Below are 26,721 nucleotides of genomic sequence, written 5' to 3'. Positions count from 1 at the left end.
CTCTGCGAAATGTCCAAATATCATCAGTTTGAGCGGTTTCAACGAAATGAGAAGCTGGGAAAACGATGAAACAGGTTTCTTATAATACTTCAGTTCAAATTGGGTGCATATTGTATGTGGTTTAAATACTGTCTGCTTGCATAACAGTGTCAAAGATACCATGTTGCATTCACATTTTCTCAAGAGATGCTGAAAGAAAGACATTTCTCCACTTCTGTTCCCGAGACAAAATGTATATTTGTTGTATCATTTTACTGCAAGAAATGCATAATTCTGCAGGAGTTAATATTATATTAGGCTACATTTGTGTCACGACTTCTGCCGAAGTAGGTGCCTCTCTTCCGCCGAAGTAGGTGCCGATCTACGTTTCATTGTCCATTTGTTTTGTCTTTATTGTACACACCTGGTTTCCGTGACATTATTATTTATACACTATTTTACCCTCTGGTTCCCACATGTTTTGTTCGTGGTTAAGTGTTGCTATTTCTGTGAGCTGGAGTATTTTTCTCTGCGTGGAATTATTTTGTTTATTTGAGTAAAGTACGTTTTTACTCAGTTCTGTGTCCTGCGCCTGACTCCGTCCTACCCGCTGCACACAGACACATGACAATTTGAGAAGTTATAGACATACAGTCAGTGTCCAGATTTATGTTGCTATTCCATTTAACCCACATGAACTTAAATGATGAATGTTTTGTTTATTCATGAATACAGGGATACTCGTGAAAGGGATATTAAAGGTGCATGTAAACAGCTTATCCCAAATAAGACCTTAAGCGGGACATGAGCTACTCTCCGGAATACTGTGCGCATGTGAATGTGGTCACTGTCATTGAGTCCCGACCCACATCTCGGACTAGTCCAACTTGATTGATAGGTTAGTGGAAGAGTAAACGGATGAAGTAAACGAGGGGTGACAGAAGAACCTGCAAGATACCCCCCTTGGTAGAGCAAACCATTAAAGTGCACATGATTTCTCAAAAACAAAAGAGAGAAAGGAGAATAAGAAATGACTCACGAATCACTCAGCTACGCTAAATCAAACAACGTTCCAGAACGTTCTTTGGGAGGTCAGAGGTCATCTCGAGGAGGGTCAGCTGTCCCTCCAGTTCTGCTTGATGATGGCCGAGACTCTCTTCTCGTACCGAGACTCTCTTGGCCGAGACTCTTTGTTTTCCTGGTACAGCTGTGCCGCTTGGCTGTTTGCAGGACTGTTGGGATTTGGTTTGTCCAGCAAAGACTGGAAAGACAAGGAAGAAGTTCCATGACCAAACAGCAACAATTAAACATGATGGAGGTAAGTTTAAATGTGTGTATGGATCATAGACATTATGGATAGATTACACTAGTGCAGGGTTCTCCAACTCTAGTGGAGCTACTAGCTGTGCAGGCTTTTGTTCCAGCCCTGCAATAACACACCTGACCCAGCTACTTATGGTCCAGACTCTAGAGAGAAGACCATGATTAGTTGAATATTTCAAGCAGGTGAGTTACTGCAGGGCTTCACAACCAGTAGCTCTCTGGGACAAGATTGGAGAATCCTGCACTAGTGTCATTGTGCACTGTACATTAGTTATGCATTCCACTTCCTTGATCTATGCAAACACACTGTGTAGACATACTGTGCATATGTGGTCAGTTAACTTTGATAATGAGGTTGTCCATACAACATACCTGGACAGAGGTGAGAATTGATGATATATCATAGGTTGGACTCCAGCGATTCTGAAGAATATCGAGACATATACTGCCATCAGCATACACTGGGGGATAGAGGAAACCACAAGAACAGGATCAAAGCACAATAGTAACAAATTACATTCCGAAAAGGAAAAGAAGACAAATGCCATACTATTTGGATGAAACATCTTAGAGACGAATCTGACTGTGGGTGGTTTGTTTGGATACTCTTCCATGACCTCAAAATCAAATCAAATCAAATGTTATTGGTCACATACACATGGTTAGCAGATGTTAATGTGAGTGGAGTGAAATTATTGTGCTTCTAGTTCCGACCGTGCAGTAATATCTAACAAGTCATCTAACAACTTCACAACAACTACCTTTTACACACAAGTGTAAAGGAATTAATAAGAATATGTACATATAAAATATATGGATGAGCGATGGCCAAACGGCATAGGCAAGATGCAGTAGATGGTATAGAGTACAGTATATACATATGAGATGAGTAATGTAGGGTACGTAAACATTATACAAAGTGGCATTGTTTAAAGTGACTAGTGATACATTTATTACATCCCATTTTTAATTATTGAAGTGGCTAGAGATTTGAGTAAGTATGTTGGCAGCAGCCACTCAATGTTAGCGATGGCTGTTTAACAGTCTGATAGCCTTGAGATAGAAGCTGTTTTTCAGTCTCTCGGTCCCAGCTTTGATGCACCTGTATTGACCTCGCCTTCTGGATGATAGCGGGTTTTGGTAGCGGGCCATGTCAGTGGCAATGTATTGTCCTCAAAGCGAGCAAAGCGAGCAAAAAGTTGTTTAATGGATGGGAGAGTTGTGAGACAAAGAGCTGCAGCAGATCAAGTGAACTAACACCAATGGTATCTGACATGACATGTATAGGCTTCAGATGTCAGAACGAAGGCTGGCCTACTTACCATCCTCAAAAGGTGTTCTCTCTGGCCTGCAATGCAAATAATGCATTGAATGACTTACTCTCAGAGAACCTACATCAAGTGGTCTACATGGTCTTATGGATCTGTCAGTTGATTCTACTTTGGACTGGCTTAGTAAACAAAATTCCGTCCAAGGAGGCGAGATGTGCCGGCAGTGTGTACCACCGACAACATTGAGTCACTATTTGTAAATACTTGTAAAAATGTCCATTCTTTAAAGTTTTCCTTATACCTATGTCTGTCCTGTGTAACTGCAAGCTTTCTTTTGGTGCTGAAATCCATCGTTTTTGATAAGAGTAGCATTTTATGCAACCTCTGCCAAGGAAGCCGTTGTTTGTTATTAAAGGAGAAGGAGCAGCCTGTCTGCACGGGATATTTTTTGGTTTGAGCAGGGGACAAATAATGCAATTTATTTAAAAAATATGGATTCCAAATCCAACTGACAACTCTATAACAATCAGGACAAGCACAGGTTCACATTAAGCATTCAAGAATGGAGATTTATAAAGGTATCCAGTGGTGCATGTTTGAAGTTTTCAGCATCTCTTGAGAAAATGTGAATGCAACATGGTATCTTTGACACTGTTATGCAAGCAGACAGTATTTAAACCACATACAATATGCACCCAATTTGAACTGAAGTATTATAAGAAACCTGTTTCGTCGTTTTCTCCGCTCAAACGGATGATATTTGGACATTTCACAGAGGAACAAGCTTTCCACTGTTTTGGAGTTATTGCATTTTTTCCGATCCCTAAACGAAAGACAACTTTATGGGTGTTAACTAGAATACTAATGCATTCATTCTATCGATGTAAGATATTATTCTGGTGAGCTGTCACACCCTGACCATGTTTTGCTTTGTATGTTTCTATGTTTTGGTTGGTCAGGGTGTGAGCTGAGTGGGCATTCTAGTTTGTCTAGGTCTATGTTTGGCCTGATATGGTTCTCAATCAGAGGCAGGTGTTCGTCATTGTCTCTGATTGGGAACCATATTTAGGTAGCCTGTTTGGTGTTGGGTTTTGTGGGTGATTGTCCTTGTTCCTGTCTCTGTGTTACTTTGCACCAGTATTAGGCTGTTTCGGTTTTCGTGTTACGGTTATTGTTTTTGTATTTGATTCGTGTTTACCTTGTTTTATTAAACATGGATCGCAATAGCAATGCCGCATTTTGGTCTGACTCTACTTCACCCAAAGAAAACCGTGACAGAATCACCCAACACAACAGGACCAAGAGGCGTGGTAACGGGCAACAGCAACAGCGGCGCAAAGAGGAATGGACTTGGGAAGATGTATTGGACGGCAAGGGTTGCTACACATGGGAGGAGATCCTGGCGGGAAAGGATCGCCTTCCATGGGAACAGGTGGAGGCAGCTAGGAGAGCAGAGGCAGCTGGAGAGAGGAGCTGGCGATATGAGGGAACACGGCTGGCAAGGAAGCCCGAGAGTCAGCCCCAAAAATGTATTGGGGGGGGCACACAGGAAGTGTGGCGAAGCCAGGTAGGAGACCTGCGGCAACTTCTTGTGCTTACCGGGGGGCGAGAGAGACCGGGCAGGCACCGTGTCATGCGGTGGAGCGCACGGTGTCCCCAGTGCGGGTGCACAGGCCGGTGCGGTACATACCAGCACCGTGTATCGGCCGGGCTAGAGTGGGCATCGAGCCAAGTGCCATGAAGCCGGCTCTACGCATCTGGTCTCCAGTGCGTCTCCTTGGGCCGGCTTACATGGCACCAGCCTTGCGCACGGTCTCCCCGGTTCGCCTGCATAGCCCAGTGCGGGCTATTCCACCTCGCCGCACTGGCAGGGCGACCGGGACCATTCAACCGGGTAAGGTTGGGCAGGCTCGGTGCTCAAGAGCTCCAGTGCGCCTGCATGGCCCGGTCTATCCGTCACCACCTCCACGCACCAGCCCTCCGGTGGCAGCCCCCCGCACCAGGCTGTCTCTCCGGCCCATCCTTACAGGGGCTCCCTCCTCTCCAGCGCCGCCAGAGCCTTCCTCTCCAGCGCCGCCAGAGCCACCCGTCTGCCCAGCGCCGCCTGAGCCGCCCGTCTGCCCAGCGCCGCCTGAGCCGCCCGTCTGCCCAGCGCCGCCTGAGCCGCCCGTCTGCCCAGCGCCGCCTGAGCCGCCCGTCTGCCAGGGGCCGCCGGTGCCGCCAGTCAGCCAGGGGCCGCCAGTGCCGCCAGTCAGCCAGGGGCCGCCAGTGCCGCCAGTCAGCCAGGGGCCGCCAGTGCCGCCAGTCAGCCAGGGGCCGCCAGTGCCGCCAGTCAGCCAGGGGCCGCCAGTGCCGCCAGTCAGCCAGGTGCCGCCAGTGCCGCCCCTCTGTCCCGAGCTGCCGCCCCTCTGTCCCGAGCTGCCGCCCCTCTGTCCCGAGCTGCCGCCCCTCTGTCCATTGAGAAGGGTCGCCGTGGTTAGGAGGCCACGGAAGCAGACAAATAAAGCGGACTAAGACTATGGTGAAGTGGGGGCCACGTCCAGCACCAGAGCCGCCACGGCGGACAGATGCCCACCCAGACCCTCCCCAATAGGTTCAGGTTTTGCGGCCGGAGTCCGCACCTTGGGGGGGGGGGGGGTACTGTCACACCCTGACCATGTTTTGCTTTGTATGTTTCTATGTTTTGGTTGGTCAGGGTGTGAGCTGAGTGGGCATTCTATGTTACATGTCTAGTTTGTCTAGTTCTATGTTTGGCCTGATATGGTTCTCAGAGGCAGGTGTTCGTCATTGTCTCTGTTTGGGAACCATATTTAGGTAGCCTGTTGGGTTTTGTGGGTGATTGTCCTTAGTGTCCTGATGTCCTTGTTCCTGTCTCTGTGTTACTTTGCACCAGTATTAGGCTGTTTCGGTTTTCGTGTTACCTTGTTTTATTAAACATGGATCGCAATAGCCATTTTGCATTTTGGTCTGACTCTACTTCACCCAAAGAAAACCGTGACATGAGCACTACTTTATTTAGTCTTCTGGGGCAACAAGTTATGACCGACGAGAACCTGCATGTATCTAACTACAGTTGACAAATAAATGGCCAACCAAATGTCAGAGATTATAAGCAGAAATGTATCTAAATTAGGGGTGAAAGTAGCCTAAGCCAGGGGGCTACAAGGTCCAGTATAGAGTATCAGCAAAGTCAATTATTATGGTGGATAGAACTGTGCAGGTAGCCAACTTTCTGAAGTGATATGTTTGACAATCAGATGTAAACATCTTCACACAACACCCAGGATTTCCGAAACTAAGCCTAAGCCCATGAAAAACAACAGTAAACGGGGTAAGATGCCACAATATCAGCAGATCCGAGGCATCTCATCCAGGATTCTCAAAACCAGGATTCAAGCTTTTTCGGGTTATTGTAAACAGGATATGATGTTTATATAACTCAAACAGAATAGTTGAGTATCCCGAATAATAATGGGATATTGGTGTGTAATGCAGATATTGAGCGACGTCTTTGATATTTTAACAACCATCTAATTTTGCCAATCTTAAATAAATATTCGATGTAATGTTAATTGTGTAGCTCCACTGTGTAACCCCACAATAGACCAGGTGAAAAGAGCAACATTAGCTTTGCTGCACATTATGCACATTACAAATGACTAAATAAAACCACATAACATGCTAATAGTGTCAGAACTAGCTAAATATAAAACACAAAAGAGGGCACCAGTGCAGCAACACAATTGTGACCTTATTTGGGGATTAAAATCTGTTGAAACAACACAGGAAACCTTTTCAGGTTGTTTATTAGTAAAGGTGTCATATACACGTTTTATGGTAATTATTTTACAGCTTGCTGTAATTATAGAATTTTAAATTACTATTCATATATGACCCAACTATACACGTCAGCTGCTACAGCGACTGAAATGACTGCAACACTTAACAAAGCTGTAGTAGTTTCAGAATGGGTTACGACTAAATATTTCCAAAACTAAAACCATTGTATTTGGGACAAATCATTCACTAAACCCTGAACCTCAACTACGTCTCATAATGAATCATGTGGAAATTGAGCAAGTTGAGGTGACTAAACTGCTTGGAGTAACCCTGGATTGCAAACTGCCATGGCCAAAACATGTTGAGAAGTCTGTGAATAATAAAGCACTGCTCTGCCTTCTTAACAACACTATCAACAGGGCAGGTCCCAAAGGCCCCGGTTTTGTGACACCAAGACTACCGTTCTGTAGTGTGGTCAGGTGCCACAAAGAGGGACTTGGGAAAATTGCAGTTGGCTCAGAACAGCAAAAGTATACGGAGAGATAATATTAATGACATGCATGTCAATCTCTCATGGCTCAAAGTGGAAGAGAGATTGACTTCATCATTACTTGTTTTTGTAAGAGGTGTTGACAAGCTGAATGTACCGAGCTGTCTGTCTGTTTAAAATACTAGCACACAGCTCGGACATCCATGCATACCCCACAAAACATGCCACTAGAGGTCTCTTCACAGTCCCCAAGTCCAGAACAGACTATGGGAGGTGCACAGTACTAAACTCAGCAACATGAAAAAAAGTCCACTTACTGTCAACTGCGTTAATTTTCAGCAAACTTAAAGTGTAAATATTTGTATGACCATAAGATTCAACAACTGAGACATAAACTGAACAAGTTGCACAGACATGTGACTAACATAAATTGAATAATGTATCCCTGAACAAAGGAGGGGGGTCAAAATCAAAAGTAACAGTCAGTATCTGGTGTAGCCACCAGCTGCATTAAATACTGCAGTGCATCTCCTCCTCACGGACTGCACCAGATTTGCAGTTTTTTGCTGTGAGATGTTACCCCACTCTTCCACCAAGGCACCTGCAACTTCCCTTACATTTCTGGTGGGGAATGGCCCTAGCCCTCACCCTCCGATCCAACAGGTCCCAGACGTGCTCAATGGGATTGAGATTCGGGCTCTTTGCTGGCCATGGCAGAACACTGACATTCCTGTCTTGCAGAAAATCACGCACAGAACAAGCAGTATTGCTGGTGGCATTGTCATGCTGGGGGTTCACGTCAGGATGAGCCTGCAGGAAGGCTACCACATGAGGGAGGAGGATGTCTTCCCTGTAACGCACAGCGTTGAGATTGCCTGCAATGACAACAAGCTCAGTCCGATGATGCTGTGACACACCGCCCCAGACCATGACAGGCCCTCCACCTTCAAATCGATCCTGCTCCAGAGTACAGGCCCGGTGGAACGCTCATTCCTTCGACGATAAACGTGAATCCGACACTCACCCCTGGTGAGACAAAACTGTGACTTGTCAGTGAAGAGCACTTTTTGCCAGTCCTGTCTTGTCCAGCGACAGTGGGTTTGTGCCCATAGGTGATGTTGTCGCCAGTGATGTCTGATGAGGACCTGCCTTACAACAGGCCTACAAGCCCTCAGCCCAGCCTCTCTCAGCCTATTGCGGACAGTCTGAGCACTGATGGAGGGATTATGCGTTCCTGGTGTAACTCGGGCTGTTGTTGTTGCCATCCTGTATCTGTTCCGCAGGTGTGATGGTCGGATGTACCGATCCTGTGCAAGTTTTGTTACATGTGGTCTGCCACTGCGAGGACAATCAGCTGTCCATCCTGTCTCCCTATAGTGCTGTCTTAGGTGTCTCACAGTACGGACATTGCATTTTTTTGCCCTGACCATTCCACGGGTGCATGATCATTAATTGTTTATGGTTCATTGAACAAGCATGGGAAACAGTGTTTAAAACCTTGACAATGAAGATCTGTGAAGTTATTTGTATTTTTTTACAAATTATCTTTGAAAGACAGGGTCCTGAGAAAGTTACCTTTCTTTTTGAGCTGAGTTTACATAGAGCCATGACTACATGGAACTCTATTCCATATCAGGCAACTGATGTAAGCAGTAGAATCAGATTTAAATAGCAGGTAAAAATACACCTTATGGAACAACGGGGACTGTGAAGAGACACACACAAAGGAACAGACACATGCATTCGCTATGACGTTTCTGTGTTATGCATTATAGCCCGTACCATATATATGATTGAATATTATCTGCTGTTGGCTTGTGTGGATGTACATGTATGTATGTGTTATGCAACATAGCTGACTTGAAACATTGTTAACAGTTTCAGGGCCATGGGCCTTTCTCATGATGGAAAAATACAGAGTAGCATCAAGACATGAACTGTTCAATGAGTTGGGGGGGGCACATTCAGAGCAGGGTGTTGCGAGAACAAGCGGTCTTTTGTTAGATAACAGGAGCCAGGTGCGAGATAACGGTATCGAGCATGAGCGCATGGATGTTCTTCACAGCAACAGTTACATCTATCAACAGAAGCGCCAAGAGGCGGGGACCAGCCTGAGCGCCTGCAATAGGCTGAGTAAGTTTAAACCACGCCCAGTCTCTACTCTGACAGGCCGGCTCGGAAGCCGGAACTACTACTGTCATCAGGGTATATTATAATATCTTTGTCAGGAACAAGTCTGTTCTCTGTTTTGCCCTGCGAGGTGGGACAGAGAGCCTGTATATACGAAAATTGCATTTACCACTTATTGCTTAGCTAATAAAAAATACATAGTATACAAACGGTGACTCATTGTCATATTTATCCTGATACCAGATTCGAATTGACGCAAATCTAACAACGCACACATTGTGATATTGTTGTATGGTGGTATTGAACATTTTGTGTTGTGGATATGTGGTGGTGTAGGGATGTTATATGATGTACTGTTTTATCTTTAGCTCATTCAGTGCAAACAGTTCACTGTTATATCTTTTGTTTTATATGTAATGTGGGTGCTTTTGGGTGTTTGGACCCCAGGAAGAGTAGCTGCTGCCAAGGCAGCAGCTAATGGGGATACCTAATTAATACAAATACAAATTATACACTGAGCATATAAAATATTAAGAACACCTGCTCTTTCCATGACAGACTGACCAGGTGAATCCAGGTGAAAGCTATGATCCCTTATTGATGTTCAATCAGTGGAGATGAAGGGGAGGAGACAGGTTAAAGAAGGATTTTTGACACAACTGTGGCAAGCATAAAGTATTGGAGTATGTGGAATGCTTTCGACACCTTGTAGAGCATGCCCTAACGAATTGGGGCTGTTCTGAGGACAAATATTGAGTGCAACTCAATATTAGGAAGGTGTTCCTAATGTTTGGTAAAACTCTGTGTGTCTGGGACAATCTTCGCTTTATGGGTTGTCTCAGCTAAGTTCCTCCCGCGTCAGACAGGTTTGTGACATTAGTGAAGTGATGTGGTGACTAGTGTTGTAAGCTCACAAGATAACAGCGGCGAGGACTTGGCTTCAGAAGCTGGACAGACAGAGTAAAACATGGTCATTAAAGTATACTAGTAGACAAGGCAGAGGTTTTGGTTGGACAGTTGGAAAGCTTGCTGATGAGAGTGGTTTGAGGGAGTTCGAGGTTAGCCCTTTGTGATAGGGGATGTTCCTCCGTGGTTACTCCCAGATCCTGTTGTTGATCTAACCTTGGTAGAGAAAAGGAACGAATGGTCAGAAGTCAGTGATATAAGGAAACTGGTTAACAATTACATTGGTAGAAATGTTTCACAGTTGGATCCAAGGACCCAGATAGTAGGCGCACAGGAGCAGGCATTTACGTTCCTGAATTTGATGTGCAGATATGTAGAAGACTAACAGATGAACTGTCAGTATACTCAGTTGAACTGTTGGCAATAATAGTTGCCTTCCAGTGGGTGGAGGACATACAACCTGATAGAATTATAGTATGCTGAGATTCTCTGTCTGTATTGAATCATCTGGTAAATCTAATAGGAGTGACCTACTATTTGAAGTATTAATGTTGTTATGATGAATTGAGAGAATGGGTGCAGTAGACTGATTCTGCTGTGTCCCAGCACATTTGGGTGTGGAAGGGAATGAAATTGTAGACCAGCTAGCCAAGAGCTTTGAAACAAGATATCATTGATGTTAATGTTCCACTGGGTAGAGGTGAGTCCAAATGTAAGATCAGAGCCATTTTGACAGATGTGTAGCAGAAGAGATGGGACTCTGAGCACAAGTATTTACAGTGCATTTGGAAAGTATTCAGACCCCCTTTTCCACTTTTTCTTACATTACAGCCTTATTATAAAATGGATTTAAAAAATAAAATCATTGCATCATTGCACTTAAGAAATTGTACATTGAACTTGTGATTACATGTGGTTGGCAAGCATGTGAATGGTTTGTGTCTGGAGTGTATGGTCGGTGAAAGGTGGGACGTGTTGTTATATTGTTGTAAGTATGTTAAAGAGAGGGAAAGTGTAGGGCCATTGATGTTAGACCAGGTTGGGAAAGGATTTAGGGGATGGGGTAAGATTCTATTAGAAGTTAGGAATGCTCTTTTTTTATTTTCTCCGAGGTACTGAGTTAGGTAGGATGATTTAGAAATGTTATAAACCGTGATTGACCAAACACTCCAACACAGTAGTTGGCGGCATGCACCTTTAACGTTGGTTTGCGAACTACCATTATATCATAGAAGAGCTCGCGCGATCTGGATGTATTGTACAACGCTAGTTGTGAACGGAATGCGACTTTGTAATGCCGAGTACAGCAGCTGTCAAGATTCAATTTACACACTTGCGCTTTACAATCAAATACATACGTCAATAATTGATGTGTGCAGGACCGCTTGCATCCGTTTATTTAGCACGTGCTTATTTGACGCGTATAGGGGTTAATTTAGCGCCTGCACCTGCTTACTTTACACGCGTAGCATTAAAAAGATTGCGTTTTGACCACTTGATTTAAGACCAAATCGGCGTTCCATAATATTGAAGCATGTCGAGGTATCGTCCAGGCACAACGGACGACTGAACGACACATTTGGAGTTAGCAGTTGAGTTGTCTGCTAATTGTTAGTGTTCAAATACTGGAGAGTTGAGACCAAATCACGGACGCTGGACAGAGTGGATTTCAGTTGTAACAAAAGACAGTTTTAATGAGTCAGAGATATCTTGTCCCGCAGTTTTACGTGCACGGACCTAGTTCACATAACTCGGCAAGGAGCCAGGTGAAAAAGAGGCCTATACAATGGTTACATACATTTTTATACATAGAATAAAGTAGGTGGAGTCTTGTCGTTTCGGTCTTCTTGACTGGTCGGAGGGTTGGAGGAGGGCCTTGCTCTAGCCAGAGCGGGCCCCATTGGTGCACAGCAAAAGTTATTTGCTCTTGGGACCGGCCAGTTAGAGGGAGATGAGATGTGTGTTTATATAAGGAAGAGGGGGTCAGTCTTATGGCTGGGTGTATGTGTTCTTATGACGGAATGTCTTTGTTTATATGAGCTATGTGTATGAATATTTATATAACAAATCCCCCTCTTCACATCTATTAGACGTGAAAACTATAGCAGAAAGGTGGCGGTTGCAATCGTGGGTATACATAAGGTGGTGCTCCTAACCTTGTCTGGTTTGCATGGTGGGTCTGTAGGTGTAGTGCTACGTTTGGGACAGGAGTGATTGGAGGGAGTGATATCAGGAAAGGAGTTAGGGACATGTGTAGGGGTTGGTGTATGTGATGTGGCAGGGTGAAATAGTTGTTCAATTAACCATGTGAAAGTCCTAGGGTTACTCCAAATATCAGTAGGAATATCACAAATAAGGGACCAGATATCCCCAGCCTCACCCAGAGAGGGAGAAATTTCCCTCTAACTGGGCGAGGTTCCCTTCTCAGGGGAGGCGGAGTTTGATGCCGCATCACCTGAGGAAGGAGTGTCTTCATTTGGAATCGAATTTAGGCCGCTCAAATCAGCTCTGACTTCAGTCAGTGTTCTAGAAGGAATTGGGGCTGGGGTGCAATGTGTAAGGCGGTGCCAAGGTGTGCCTGATTTACCTTTGACCTGGACTGAGTGTGAAGTAACCTCCTTCACTTCGTACGGTCCAGTCCACCTGGGTTCCAGCCACTTTCTCTTGTGGACTGTAACCCACACCCCGTCACCAACCTTTACCTTCAGTAGTGGCGTGTCCCCCGGCAGCTCCCCCTCCTGGACCTTGTGAACCTGGGTAGAGAGTGCTGCAGAGAGAACCGTCAGTTTTTTCACATAATTAGACATTACAATTTGTTGTACATCAAGGGCGGGCATATGACCTCCCTCCCTTGGTGGACCATGCATGACTCTACCAGTCATTATCCCATGAGGCACATACTTTAGCTATCTTAGCTTTTGCTTTTGGTTTGACGTTCCACCAGATTTTGGGATTGGGGCCTGTACTTAGATCCAAATCTGTGGGTTATGCCAAATCTTTCTTCCACCTGTCTCAGGTGTTTGTTAAATGTGAGCCATTTGTAAAATTTGATTTGTCTTGGGATGCCATACCTGGGTATTAGTTCGATTTGTAGCCACTTAAAGACTGACCTAGCATCCTCCCCTTTTGTTATTATTGCCTCTACCCATTTGGAGAACCTATCTACTAATGACTAGGAGATAGAGTTTGCCTTTAGATACATTTTCGGGGCCCATGTCGGTGCAGTCTATACTAATATCCTGAAAACATGCATTAGGTATTACGTATGAGCCCATTGGTGTTTGATATGGTGTCTTTGGGTTGTGTCTGTCACAACCATTGCATTCGTCACAAAATAAATCATCGTCATAAAATAAGTCAGTCATATTTTTTATGTGAGGGTGCCACCAGATGTGCGAGGCCTTTTTGGAGGGTCTTTAGTTTGCCTTCGTGTGTGGGGCCATGTGTTTCTCATAAAAGTTCTGGGTCCATCAGTGTGGCCTGCTTCATGGGCATGGGCTGAGTCTGTATAGATATTCAGTCTTTCCTTTTCCTCTGATGAGGACCTGCGTCAATCCGATGATTCCAGCTAATTTGGCCGATGCTGGTTGAGGGTTGATGGCTGATTGAAGGGTGACATGTGAACCGTCTGGGAGTTGCTGTTTCCTTCTTCTGCCGTGGGTGGTGGGCATTTTTATGACCAGGGGATGGTGTTCCCAGTCATTCCCTGGAACTGCGGTTGGTTGTATGCGGGTTGCTGATGCATGGGTGTGGGTCCTGGTTGCTGATGTTCGTACTGTTGAGGTCTATTTCCACCCCTTTCCTTCCCATATGGACCTCTCGTAGAGTTCCACTGGCGTTGTTGTGGTGTGAGTGGGTATGGACACTCTCGTGAGTAGTGCCCTGGAGTTCTACAGTTGAAACAAACCCCTCTTTTTGGATGGCCTGGTATCCATTGCGGCTGGTATGCAAATTGTGGTTGCGGGGGATACCAAGGCCCCGGGTTGGCTGGTTGAGGACCGGCCTGCTGTTGAATCATCTGGGAGATAGTCTGGGCCACTATTTGAGAGATGTCTGTTTTGGTGCCTGTCTCCTTCGTTTCTTCCGCCACCATCTGTTTCTTAGGTTTTTCTCCTTGTTGTGCTTCCTTCAATTGGAGTTTCAGGAGTTGTACCTGGAGGGACTGCACCTGGCTCTCAGCACCCCCTCTTTCCTTGTTGTGCTGGGTCACATGGTGGTGCACATGAGTGTTGAATTGGGTCAGAGGAAGTGCAATCAACCCTACCGTTCCTCTGAGTTTGGTTTTAACATCTCCGGGACACCCGTTGACCACCATTTCCTTACACATGCTGAGTGTGGTATCAGTGTGATCGAATGGTTCTTCGTGGACCGATCTCCATGTGGTCTTAGCCCTGTCCAGGTATGCTGCAGGTTGCTCACCTGGGTTGATTGTAAAGGAGGATAAGGTGGCATGGTTTCTTTCTGTAGGGTATGCTCTCCGTAGAACTTCCCATAATCTGGTACGGAAGTGGTCTATGGGCAGTGTTGGGGCCCGCCATCCAAGGTCAGCTGCTGTCATGAGGGCCTCCATGGTTCCGTGGTCGGTGGCTCTTGCTAGAAGTGCTTTCATGTCTCCTAGGCAGAGTTGCAGGCCTGACGTAAGTGTCTGTAGTTGAAGTAGCCACGCTGAAGCTCCTCCATGTAGGCTAGGCATCTGTCCCATCAGTGTTGTTAAATCAGTCATTTTCCAGGGCTGGTACTCCACAGTGTGTGCATCACCTGGTGTCGGTCGCAGGGGGTACTGTCCTGCCATCTCCTGCTCTCGCTCTCTTCTATCAGCAATTCTGGAGGACCGACGGAGTGTTTCGGACCCCATTGATTCGGTAACTTTGGTTACTGTTCCTCTCATTATGCCTTCCACACGGTAGGCTCCCTCTCTGTTGTTATCTTGGTTAGCTATTAGCTCCCTGAGTTCCTTAGCTCGAGCTATTGATGATTTCAGCAGCTCCTGCATCTTAGTCACGTTTGGAGCTCCCATCGGAGCTGGGGTGAGCACCATGTCAATTTCTTCTTCGTTTTCGATATCCATGTTCTGATGACAGTCCTCCCTATCCGTCTGATAGAAGTGGTTTGAATCTAATCTTGTTTGTAGGTGTCCTCTGGTTTCAGAGGTGAGAGAGTTCACAGAGGAGCATTGCGGCCTCCGTTCCTGGGGGAGGTCTCCTGCTCCTGGAATCCCAGTTTCGAACTGTTCACATACCATATGGCCAGCCGTTATCCCCAGGGTAATTTCCCCTTTTAACTCCCCTTGGTCTATTCTCAGAACTGGAGCCTGTATTGTGGGAGGTGCCCTGGGCAGGAATGGGTTGTGTGACGGGCTCCGGTGATTTTGTCCCTTTGAGTATGGCTGGGGCTGAACTGCCTCCATTGTCAATTGTGGATATAGTGAGGGAGAAACGGCCACAGGGGGAGCCGTGGGCAAGTTCTCAGGCGGAGCTTTAACATCCCCCGATGCCACAATAGCCACGCACATCATGTCTGGTGTGTTTTTGGGTAGCACCCTCCTACTCTCCTGTATGGCCCATGTACCTATCTTGAGCTCCCCCTCCGCTCTCTCTCTCTCGTACCTACTTTTTTGAACCTGTGTATCTTGTTTCTCTCCGCCTCACTCGCTTTTGCATGCTCTACTGCGTCCTCTAATTCTGTCTGCATATCTTGGAGTTTCCCCCCTGTAGGTGGTCCTCCGCTAAAATAACCTGCTTGTGTCCATCTTATCCGTAATCCTTTCCACACTTTCTCCACTTTCCCATACTGTTCTTTACCTCCCGCTCTATCAATCATACTCTGATCTAAATATTCATTGAATTTTAGTTTGGGCGTGGTAGCTGCAGACATTTTATCTAGTTCGTCTGATAATGTGTATAATGCGTTATTTAGGTATATTCAATCCTTACTATGTGGTGTTTATTTCTATCGTTGTATGCTTAGATATACTGCTGTACTGGCAATGGCTTATCTCTTCTACCCCCACCCTCGCATACCAAGGGGGTTATCAGTATGTGACGCCCGCCACGTGTCTGTTTCTCCCGTATTTTATTTGAATTTGTTCAGCGATTCGTTTAGGTATTTTCTAAAAATGATTTGGCGATTTCCTTTTGGAACAATATATCAGTGAATATATGCGGTTCTATAACAATTTTCAGAGTAATTCTAGCTCTTTAGGAAATATAGATAGAATTTCTAGACAACTAAGAGTTGTTCAGTGAATTATTTAAATACTTTCTGTAAACAATTCAGTAAATTCCTTTATGAACTTATATCAGTAAATTCGAGCGATTCTATAGCAATTGTCAGAATAATTCTATATCTTTAGGAAATATGGATAGAATAGAAAAACCCCAAAATCAGTGTGTAGCTTTTAGCGTCTGTCAAACAAAGTCTGTACTAAGCTCGGCGGCTTATTTAAATACTTTCTAGAAACAATTCAGTAAGTTCCTTTATGAACTTATATCAGTAAATTCCAGCGATTCTATAGCAATTGTCAGAATAATTTTAAACTTTAGGCAATATCAACAGGAATGAAAAAAACGAAAATCAGTATTCCAGCCCGGCTGCTGTCAATCAAAATTGCACGGCCATTCGATACTAAGGTGGCTTTGTGTGCCTAATAGCCCAGTTACGTATCCCAACCTACTCCGCGACAAACGTTTCTTTCAATTTAATTTCCCCCATCTCCAAATCATGGAATGTCAACTCTGGTTCATATTATGTTTATTGTTTGATGTGCAATAGCCACATCATTCCCGATCTCTGTCTTGTGGAAGGCCAAACTTACATATCCTATATCTATTCGACTACACCTCTAACATAACCAATTAAACAGTTTACAACTTATTCAATAGGATCTTTTACATGCAGATTCAGTCGATCTATTAATTAACTAAATCTCTAAACACAACCAATTAAACAGTTTAGAACTTATTCAATAGGAACTTTTACGTGCATACTACACTTCTAAGCCACAACCAATTAAACAGTAAGCACTTATTTAATAGGAACTTTTACATGCATACTACACTTCTAATAATAGGCCAATTGATAAAAAATAAAAATACAAATAAAAAATAAAAACGAGCAAAACAAGATCTCCCCGATCAATGTCTTAGGTTCTTATGTAAAAATTTGGGCACCGATTCATACTCACGCCCAGTACTTTCTGATCAAAATTTGGTTTAGGCTATAATACAATATGCAGATTTCGATATAACGGGCTCTGCTGACCTTTATATAGAGCGCTCCGATCAGATTTCCTGAGGCAAGATGAATGGCTGGGGAAGTCACTCTTCCGTCTGATTTTTTAGCCGTGATCAGTCTCGTCCTCTCACACTAACTTATAATAGATCGAATTCAAGAACAACCAAACTCTGCTACCAATTTGTTAGTGTTCAAATACTGGAGAGTTGAGACCAAATCACGGACGCTGGACAGAGTGGATTTCAGTTGTAACAAAAGACAGTTTTAATGAGTCAGAGATATCTTGTCCCGCAGTTTTACGTGCACGGACCTAGTTCACATAACTCGGCAAGGAGCCAGGTGAAAAAGAGGCCTATACAATGGTTACATACATTTTTATACATAGAATAAAGTAGGTGGAGTCTTGTCGTTTCGGTCTTCTTAACTGGTCGGAGGGTTGGAGGCGGGCCTTGCTCTAGCCAGAGCGGGCCCCATTGGTGCACAGCAAAAGTTCTTTGCTCTTGGGACCGGCCAGTTAGAGGGAGATGAGATGTGTGTTTATATAAGGAAGAGGGGGTCAGTCTTATGGCTGGGTGTATGTGTTCTTATGACGGAATGTATTTGTTTATATGAGCTATGTGTATGAATATTTATATAACATAATCAACATTAGCTATTTTGAGAACTAGCTAGTTAGCTAGTTACTTGTCTGTCACATTAGACCCAAGGGACTGTGGACTACCGCCAGCTACATCCTATTATTTTGCACTCAGTTGTTACCTTGTGGCCCTGCAATACACTATTTAGGCCGCTTCTATTGAAATGAAGATGCGGGTATGCTTTCTCCAAGGACACTCAGCCAACGTTAGTGTCACCAAGCAAACTGATCTTCAGACCCAGTGCACCATGTACAGGGGCGGAAAGAAATGGACTCGACCAACAGGATACTAACTACACGGGGTTGAAGACCTACAACAGCCTCCCACAACCAGAAAGATCCACTGTTTTTGGCTCAGGAAGGAATTGCTACTTGGTATGGAAAACAACTGACCTTACTGGTATTGACGGTAGTAATTATTTGTACTGTAATTGCAGGTATAGCTGTGGACCCACTGTCTATGACCATGCTCACCTGGGGAACCCACTCTCAAAGTATTTTTTTCAATGATACAAAAATGAAATGTGATAAGTTGATTTTGCTATACTGATACCGCTGAGCTTTTCTCTCTCTCATAGCGCCTATGTCAGATTTGACATCATCCAGATGGCTCTATCCAGGGTCTTTGGCATTAATGTCATCCATGTCATGGTCATCAGACATCGATGATAAAGTCATCAGAAGAGCTTTGGAGGTAGGCTTATTATACCTCTGATGCAGCACCTATAATTGAGATGCTTTTGTGCTGATGATATTGGTGTAATTTTCATAATTTGATTATATTTTTGACATTGCAGAAAATCTTGTCTCCAACAATCCTGGCCAGAATGCCCTTAGAGGAATTTAAAAATGACATGTTAGCCGTGAAGGTGTGTGAGTATGTAATGTTTGTTGGGTGGAAGAAAGGAGCTTTTGTTAGCTGTGTACTATATCGTACTTACCCTGCATACATTAATTACTGCACATATATTTGATATGCATGTTTCTTTATATTTTTCAAGGTTCTTCCTCCTGCTGTGCACTTGAGGGTCACTGAGACTATACTGCAAATCGTGGCTTTCATCGAGGGCATCATCAGAATTGAACACGCCTATGCCACAAAACAAGGTATGTCTATATGTAAAAGTCATTGTTACATTCACAAGGCAAGATCAGTTTGCAAATAGTTGCAGAATCTGAATTCCGTGTGTTCATTCTGCTGCAAGGGACGTGCATTTCGATATCAGGTTCATCGGGGACTGTTACGGCAAGCTTATGGGTGCTGGAGATGCAGCTGGTGAGCCTGGTACATGTTTACATCACTTCATTGTGACATGTTTTTGTCACACAGTGACTCTAACTTCTGTTGTGTTTGGAAGACTACAGTCTACAGTATGTTACTTTAAGACCATAAGCAAGGCAATGATTGACTAACTAATACATGCTTTGGGTAGGAACTAAGCTTTAACATACTGTTTCCTAGCGGACACAGAGAAACGGAACAGCAGGGATTTTGCCCTGTGTAAGGCTTCCAAGCCTCAGGAGCACCCCTGGAAGTCTCCCTGGGGCAAGAGAAGACCCGGCTGCCACATCGAATGCTCCACCATTGCCAGGTGCCAACTTCATTTTACTAACCCTTTGTTATTGAAGAATAACCCAATATTCATAATTTAGGACTAGCACTATGCTAGCTCTCCCAGATCTGTTTGTCCTGTCTTGCAAATTAAAATGACCACTGGAGTTGGCAAGATGGCACAAACAGATCTGGAACCAGGCTATTTTAGGTCATCATGTCTTTTCTTATTGTTTTCAACTCATTCTCTGTCATAGTAATACATATTTGCCTACCTACCATGGCTTGTGTTAATCTGGCATCTGGATATTCACTCTAGGGGTGTCGATCTGGTCTTCCCTCACCATGAGAATGAGATGGCCCAGTATGAGGCCTACCGCCAGTGTGGCCAGTAAGGGAACTACTTCTTGCACTCAGGTAGGACTCCACAGTCCTGTGACACGTAGGTTGTGTTCAGTAGGGCACACCGTAGCAAAACGAACAGGAGAGTTTCTTATTGTACATGTCCAAGGAAGTCTCTTTCTGTTTCAGTCTGTTTTATTTAGTTTGAAAGATGATAAACATGACTGTGATGCCCACTTCGATGGATTATGCTTTACGACATGGATATTCAGCTAGCGGGATATACGCTGCACCGGCAAGCTAGAAGAGCACACTCCGGTAAGACGAGGGGGGGTGGTCTGTGCATATTTGTAAACAACAGCTGGTGCACGAAATCTAAGGAAGTCTCAAGATTTTGCTGGCCTGAAGTAGAGCATATTGTGATAAATTGCAGTCCACACTACTTGCCGAGAGAGTTTTCAGCTATACTTTTATACCTTTAAACAGGTCAACATACACAAGGCTGCGGGGCCAGACGGAATACCAGAACGTGTGCTCCGGGTATGTGCTGACCACCTGGCAGGTGTCTTCACTGAAATTTTCAACATGTCCCTGATTGAGGTTATAATACCAACATGTTTCAAGCAGACCACTATAGTCCCTGTGCCTAAGAACACAAAGGCAACCTGCCTAATGACTACATACCCGTAGCACTCACGTCTGTAGCCATGAAGTAGTGCCAGTATAACAACCTGTCCTTCAACGTAACCAAGACTAAGGAGATGACTGTGGACCACAGGAAAAGGAGGACTGAGCACGCCCCCATTCTCATCGACGGGGCTGTAGTGGAGCAGGGTTGAGAGCTTCAAGTTCCTTGGTGTCCACATCACCAACAAACTAGAATGGTCCAAACACACCTAGACAGTTGTGAAGAGGGCACAACAAAGCCTATTCCCCCTCAGGAAACTAAAAATATTTGGCATGGGTCCTGAGATACTCAAACGGTTGCATCACTGCCTGGTACGGCAATTGCTCAGCCTCCGACCGCAAGGCACTACAGAGGGTAGTGCGTACGGCTCAGTACATCACTGGGGCTAAGCTTCGTGCCATCCAGGACCTCTAAACCAGGCGGTGTCAGAGGAAGGCCCTAAAAATTGTCAAAGACCTCAGCCACCCCAGTCGTAGACTGTTCTCTCTACTCTACCGCATGTCAAGCGGTACCGGAGTGCCAAGTCTAGGACAAAAAGGCAGTTTTTACCCCCAAGCCATAGGATTCCTGAATAGGTAATCAAATGGCTTCCCGGACTATTTGTATTGTGGGCCCCCCCCTCTTTTATGCTGCTGCTACTCTCTGTTTATCATGTAATCATAGTCACTTTAACTATATATTCAAGTATATATGTACATACTACCTCAACTGGCCCGACCAACCAGTGCTTCCGCACATTGGCTAACCGGGCTATCTGCATTGTGTCCCGCCACCCGCCAACCCCTCTTTTACGCTACTGCTACTCTCTGTTCATCATATATGAATAGTCACTTTAACCATATCTACATGTACATACTACCTCGCTACTGTATATAGCCTCGCTACTGTATATAGCCTCGCTACTGTTATAGCCTCGCTACTGTTATAGCCTCGCTACAGTTTTTCACTGTCTTTTTACTGTTTTTATTTCTTTACTTACCTATTGTTCACCTAATACCTTTTTTGCACTATTGGTCAGTAAGCATTTCACTGTTGTATTCGGCACACGTGACAAATACACTTTAATTTGATTTGACTTAAGTCCTGATTAGTAATGATGGAGAACGGCAAAAGGATATGATTCATATCTGCATTTCTACTTGTACTTTATTTTCTTATACATTACATATATATATATATACATATACATTCTTAAAGGAAGTGCTGAGAATTTCAAAGTCCTTGAATAATTATATAACGATGAAGGTAAAGTGTTGATCTACAGTACATTACTACTTTTAAATCAATAAACTTCATTAAATTGTTTCAGGCTTGCACTATAGAAAAGGTAATTTGTTTTATAACAAGTCTTCATTCTTCCTAATTGAGGTAATATCTACTTCATGTGTGTCCATCTCTCTCACTTGTCGGACTTCCTAGAATCTTACTCCGTCAAAGAATTCCGAATGTTCTGCCTGCTGACCAAATACAGATCAGGTGTGAACACTTTTTGGTGGTTTTTGTGGTACACTGGTTTTCATTTTACTCAAGTGATGTTGAGCTCATCGTTTTTGTTGTTCATAGCAATCAACTACAGTGACGCCAGCTTGAACGAAGCCTGGAGCTCCCTGGCAACCATTACTGCCTTCACCCATGATGCCAAGGCCTACATGAGGGGCCAGCTGCAGTGCCAGGCTGTGCAGGAGGGGGCATTATGGGAAAGGTAGGGCCTACATCTCCTTTCTGCTATTATACTTATATGCAGTGTAGTACAGCGTTGAATACACACAGAAGTTCATTCTAATTCAGGAACATCGCATCAGGAGAGTCACTTGCATTCTCAGTTGATTGAGACATTACTGCAATTTTCAGTTTTGATGATTGTTGGTATAATTTAATAATTCCAATATGTTTTCATTAATTGAATTCACTTATTCTATTTTATGAGAATTTGTAAGATTCTTATTTGCATAAAATAGACAGAGACCAGTCTTATCAAAAATAGATAATAGTATTTATTCCCGGAGCCGCGCTGCCATGTAACAACGAACGACAGTTTATATACAAAATATGACATCATAGTATTTATCATATGAAAATAAATGTATTTATCATCATTAGTCATTTAGGTCAACATTGGATCATTCAGAGATCCTCACTGAACTTCTGGAGAGAGTTTGCTGCACTGAAAGTAAAGGGGCTGAATAATTTTGCACGCCCAATTTTTCAGTTTTTGATTTGTTAAAAAAGTTTGAAATATCCAATAAATGTCGTTCCACTTCATGATTGTGTCCCACTTGTTGTTGATTCTTCACAAAAAAATACAGTTTTATATCTTTATGTTTTAAGCCTGAAATGTGGCAAAAGGTCGCAAAGTTCAAGGGGGCCGAATACTTTCACAAGGCACTGTACCATAACCCTAACTGGTTTACTTGTTCCCATATCTCACCTATCTTCACCTTCAGGAGGCTCATTCTGTAGATTCTTCGGGGACCCAAGAGAACATGGTGGAGCAATTGGCTCGGTTCCGTAGCGATGTCCGTGGAAGACACGCCCCTTGGAGAGCCCACCCATGCCAGTCCAAGACCACACTCAGAAAGGGTACCCCTCCTCACAGCCTGCGACACCCTGCGGGAAAGACCTTGCACCTTTGGGAGGGCACATAAGGGTTGGTGTGTGTAGGTCAGTGGAATGTTCCTCAAAGGAGGAAGGGGAAGACGATCCTACTCAGTGAATTTCATAAAAATAGTGAAACTTTAAGTTGTCCTTTTGAGAAAATCTATACTAAATATATGCACTTCAAATAACTGATTTAAAACACAATGTTTCGAAATGAAGGTCTACAGTAGCCTCAACAACATTCTCTCGGGTAGCACCATTGTGTAGCCGGAGGACAGCTATTTTTCGTCATCTGGGTACATTGACTTCAATACAAAACCTAGAAGGCTCATGGTTCTCACCCCCTTCCATAGACTTACAATATTTACAACGACTTCCAGAGGACGTCCTCCAACATATCAGAGCTCTTGCAATATGAACTGACACGTTAGTTAACTGACACAGGTCAGTTAAGAACAAATTCTTATTTTCAATGACGTCCTAGGAACAGTGGGTTAACTGCCTTGTTCATTTTTTTTTCATTTTTAGATTTCCTCAAGTAAACTATAGGATAAAACTAATCCCACACGGGGGGACCTAGTGAATGACCTGCAGAGAGCTGGGACCAAAGTAACAAAGCCTACCATCAGTAACACACTACGCCGCCAGGGACTCAAATCCTGCAGTGCCAGACGTGTCCCCCTGCTTAAGCCAGTACATGGTAAAAAAATCAACTCGTCCTGTTTGGAGGACAAAGAATGCTGAGGAATGGGACAAAATACCAGCAACAGTGTGTGAAAACCTTGTGAAGACTTACAGAAAACGTTTGACCTCGGTCATTGCCAACAAAGGGTATATAACAAAGTATTGAGATAAACTTTTGTTATTGACCAAATACTTATTTTCCACCATAATTTGCAAATAAATTCATTAAAAATCCTACAATGTGATTTTCTGGATTTTTTTCTTCTAATTTTGTCTGTCATAGTTGAAGTGTACCTATGATGAAAATTACAGGCCTCTCTCATCTTTTTAAGTGGGAGAACTTGCACAATTGGTGGCTGACTAAATACTTTTTTGCCCCACTGTAATTGCAAATGATTAAATCCTTCCAATAGAAATAAAAAATCAATTTAGTTACAAATGTAACTTCATTTTTAGTTGATTCTTCACATGGGATGATTTCACTGAACAACAAATGATAGGGAATATTGAATGATCCCCAATGATCCATTGTATCTCCCAAAAAACGTTTTCAACATACATTTGTAAAATGATAGTCTAGAAACTAAAGCTTTGGTTGTCTTCCTCTCAGGCTTCCATGTCTTCTCCCTGGACCACTTCAACGTCCACCTCTTGAACATCAGACTCTGAGGCCTCATCTTCACTGTCACTTTCCCACCTAGTTGAGGATGGCTCGTTGTCAGGCTCAAAAAACCTCAAATCTGTCCGGATGGCCACCATTTTTTCAACCTTTGAATTGGTCAGCCTTTTGCGTGCTGTGGTGTGTGTGTTCCCAAACAAGGACCAGTTGCGCTCGGGCTTAACTTCCCATGGAAAAATTCTGGAAAGTTGCCGACCCTTTGCAATCCTAGTCATAGCGCAGGTTGGACTACATCACTGGCATTGCATATGATATGATTGCATCGTTTAAAAAAATAAATAATGGAATCGTCATAAAATAATACTTACTTTTGCAAAATTGTATTGATTGAATTGTGTATAAATTGTCTAGTGGATGAATGGATTTTGCCTGCTATCTTTGTTCATTGTTTGTCTCTCTGTTGCTACGTTATACTATTTGCTACTGATTTCATCAACACACACACATTAGAGGGGGTGGACATATAGAAGTAAAAGGATTTGATTAAATGTTAATTTCTCAGATTATTAATTGTTATCAAAGAAAGGTCACAAGACAGCTGAACAAATACAATAGCTACACACATGCAAATATAAAGGGAAAACGCTCTTTGGTTTGGTACATTTACATTTACATTTTCCTATCAAATCTCAGTTATGTGATTGATGTTCCTGCATGCTTGTTGGCCAGATACTACTTTAAAACGTCCAGCAGTCTTTTGCACAAGTTTCCCCTGTCGTCATTTTCTGAGTTAACTCTGATCATTGAGCACGCTGTGTCACAGCTTCATTGATATATTCGTTCATGTAGGAATGAGTCATATGGCTTTTATTCTGCGGTGGATGCTTCATGGGTAGAAGTTGCTCACTGTTGGTTTGGTAATCCTATGCATTCCTTCGCTTTAGACCTACACATGTTCTATACATGTCAAAACCAAAGGCCACCTGTCAGACTGGACCAGTAGTGATGCTTAATTGCTTTGACAATTTTATCAAATACGTTTTTATTTAAATTCAATTGCACTTTTGAGATAGTGTAGCCTGTTCGGATATCTAGACGGTGAATGAAAATTAATAATGCCTGAAATGAAAAGGGCGAGGAGGCCCAACGTGAAACTGGTTATATTGGGGTACGTGAACGTTGGGAAGACCTCTGTTACACAGGTACATGGATAAAAAGTTAAATGAAACAATTAGTGCTGTCGAGGGAGCGTTCTACTTAAGCAGTGGGGACCCTACAACATATCGCTTTGGGACACTGCAGGTAGGAATTTTTTATGATAAAATATATTGTATAGCACATGGGGAAAGTGCAGTGTCTTTCTACTTTTATTTTACATTGTTAAATGCACAGACAGAATAATTTAAATTATTTAGGCTATACCCATCAAGAGTAATTTGTTGACAAAACCAAGCATCAATATGTATTTTCCAAATTCACAGTAGGGGTTCAATAATATTTTTCAAATGTGTATTTGTCTAATTTTTGGGGGATTTGTTTACAGTGGGGGTAGTGCTTGACACAGTATTTAGGCCTACTTTCCATACAGAGCTCAACTGAAGATAACCTCATCTTGAGTGACTGGATTTTTCCATTCAATGCAGAAATTAGTAGATTTTGTGTGTGGAATACCCAAAGCATATAGTGAAAGTTGATATGTCTGCCCATGTGTATATCTGTTGGTTTATGTTTGTTTTTACTGTATTGTAGAGCGACCCTGCGTTCGTAAACACATATATTGACTCCCACAAGGCGGAGAGGTTTCTTGGAGCAGTTGTTAGCGTGCTGGTCTTTTGACCAGAAGGTTGAGGGTTCGCAGACCACCTTGGACAAGCTCCCTCTCCCTTCTTGTTTCATTACACTATGTAACCATCTAAACATGCTTAATGTTTCACTTCTAGGTCTGGAGCAGTTCCACGGGCTCGGCCCCTTGTACTGCCGGGGCGCGTCCGCTGTCATCCTCACCTACGACGTGACCAACTGGCAGAGCCTGGCCGAGCTTGAGGAGCGCTTCCTGTCCCTCACTGACACGGCCAATCACGACTGCAACAAGGTTAACTTTACTGACCCAATGACCCAATGAGGAAGAAGACTATGGGGTTGCCCTGTCCACATACTCTGTCCACGCACTATGCCTGCCACCTCACCCCTCCAGCCTCCCCTACTACGGGCTCCCCTGTCCCCTGTGACCAACCGAGAGGTTCAAAAGGGGGAAGCCATGGCGCTCTACCAGCGTGCTGAATGAGCATGGGAGCCTGCTTGCAGGGAGGATGTGCTTTGAGACGAGCGCCTAGACGGGTGCCAACATGGATGCGTTGTTCGAGGCGCTGTCCGACATGGTGCTGCCTTCCATCCTGAGGATGAGGTTGGAGAGCGAGGCATCACCCACCATAGACCTGGAGGACTATGGGCCGGTGACCTGCAAGCAAACCAAGGGGGGATGCTGCTGA

At 43.9% G+C, this 26,721-nt stretch overlaps 1 protein-coding gene and 2 pseudogenes across 1 annotated transcript; 2 read left to right on the top strand and 1 right to left on the bottom strand.

Moving 5' to 3' along the window:
• Nucleotides 1-1,093: 1,093 nt before the first annotated feature.
• On the bottom strand, nt 1,094-2,924 carry LOC139372292 (ubiquitin-conjugating enzyme E2 A-like). The gene is made up of 4 exons (XM_071112034.1): nt 2,875-2,924; nt 2,625-2,650; nt 1,675-1,763; nt 1,094-1,240 (listed from the first exon to the last, which is right to left on the bottom strand). The coding sequence occupies exons 1-4, from the start codon at nt 2,922-2,924 to the stop codon at nt 1,094-1,096; spliced, it is 312 nt and encodes a 103-aa protein (XP_070968135.1).
• A 5,967-nt stretch (nt 2,925-8,891) lies between these two features.
• Nucleotides 8,892-22,791, top strand: LOC139372291 (probable cysteine--tRNA ligase, mitochondrial; annotated as a pseudogene).
• Nucleotides 22,792-25,347: 2,556 nt separating this feature from the next.
• Nucleotides 25,348-26,721, top strand: LOC139372555 (ras-related protein Rab-20-like; annotated as a pseudogene).

Source organism: Oncorhynchus clarkii, chromosome 18 (assembly GCF_045791955.1).
Source record: "Oncorhynchus clarkii lewisi isolate Uvic-CL-2024 chromosome 18, UVic_Ocla_1.0, whole genome shotgun sequence".
NCBI lineage: Eukaryota > Metazoa > Chordata > Actinopteri > Salmoniformes > Salmonidae > Oncorhynchus > Oncorhynchus clarkii.
This window is presented reverse-complemented; position numbering and strand designations above follow the sequence as displayed.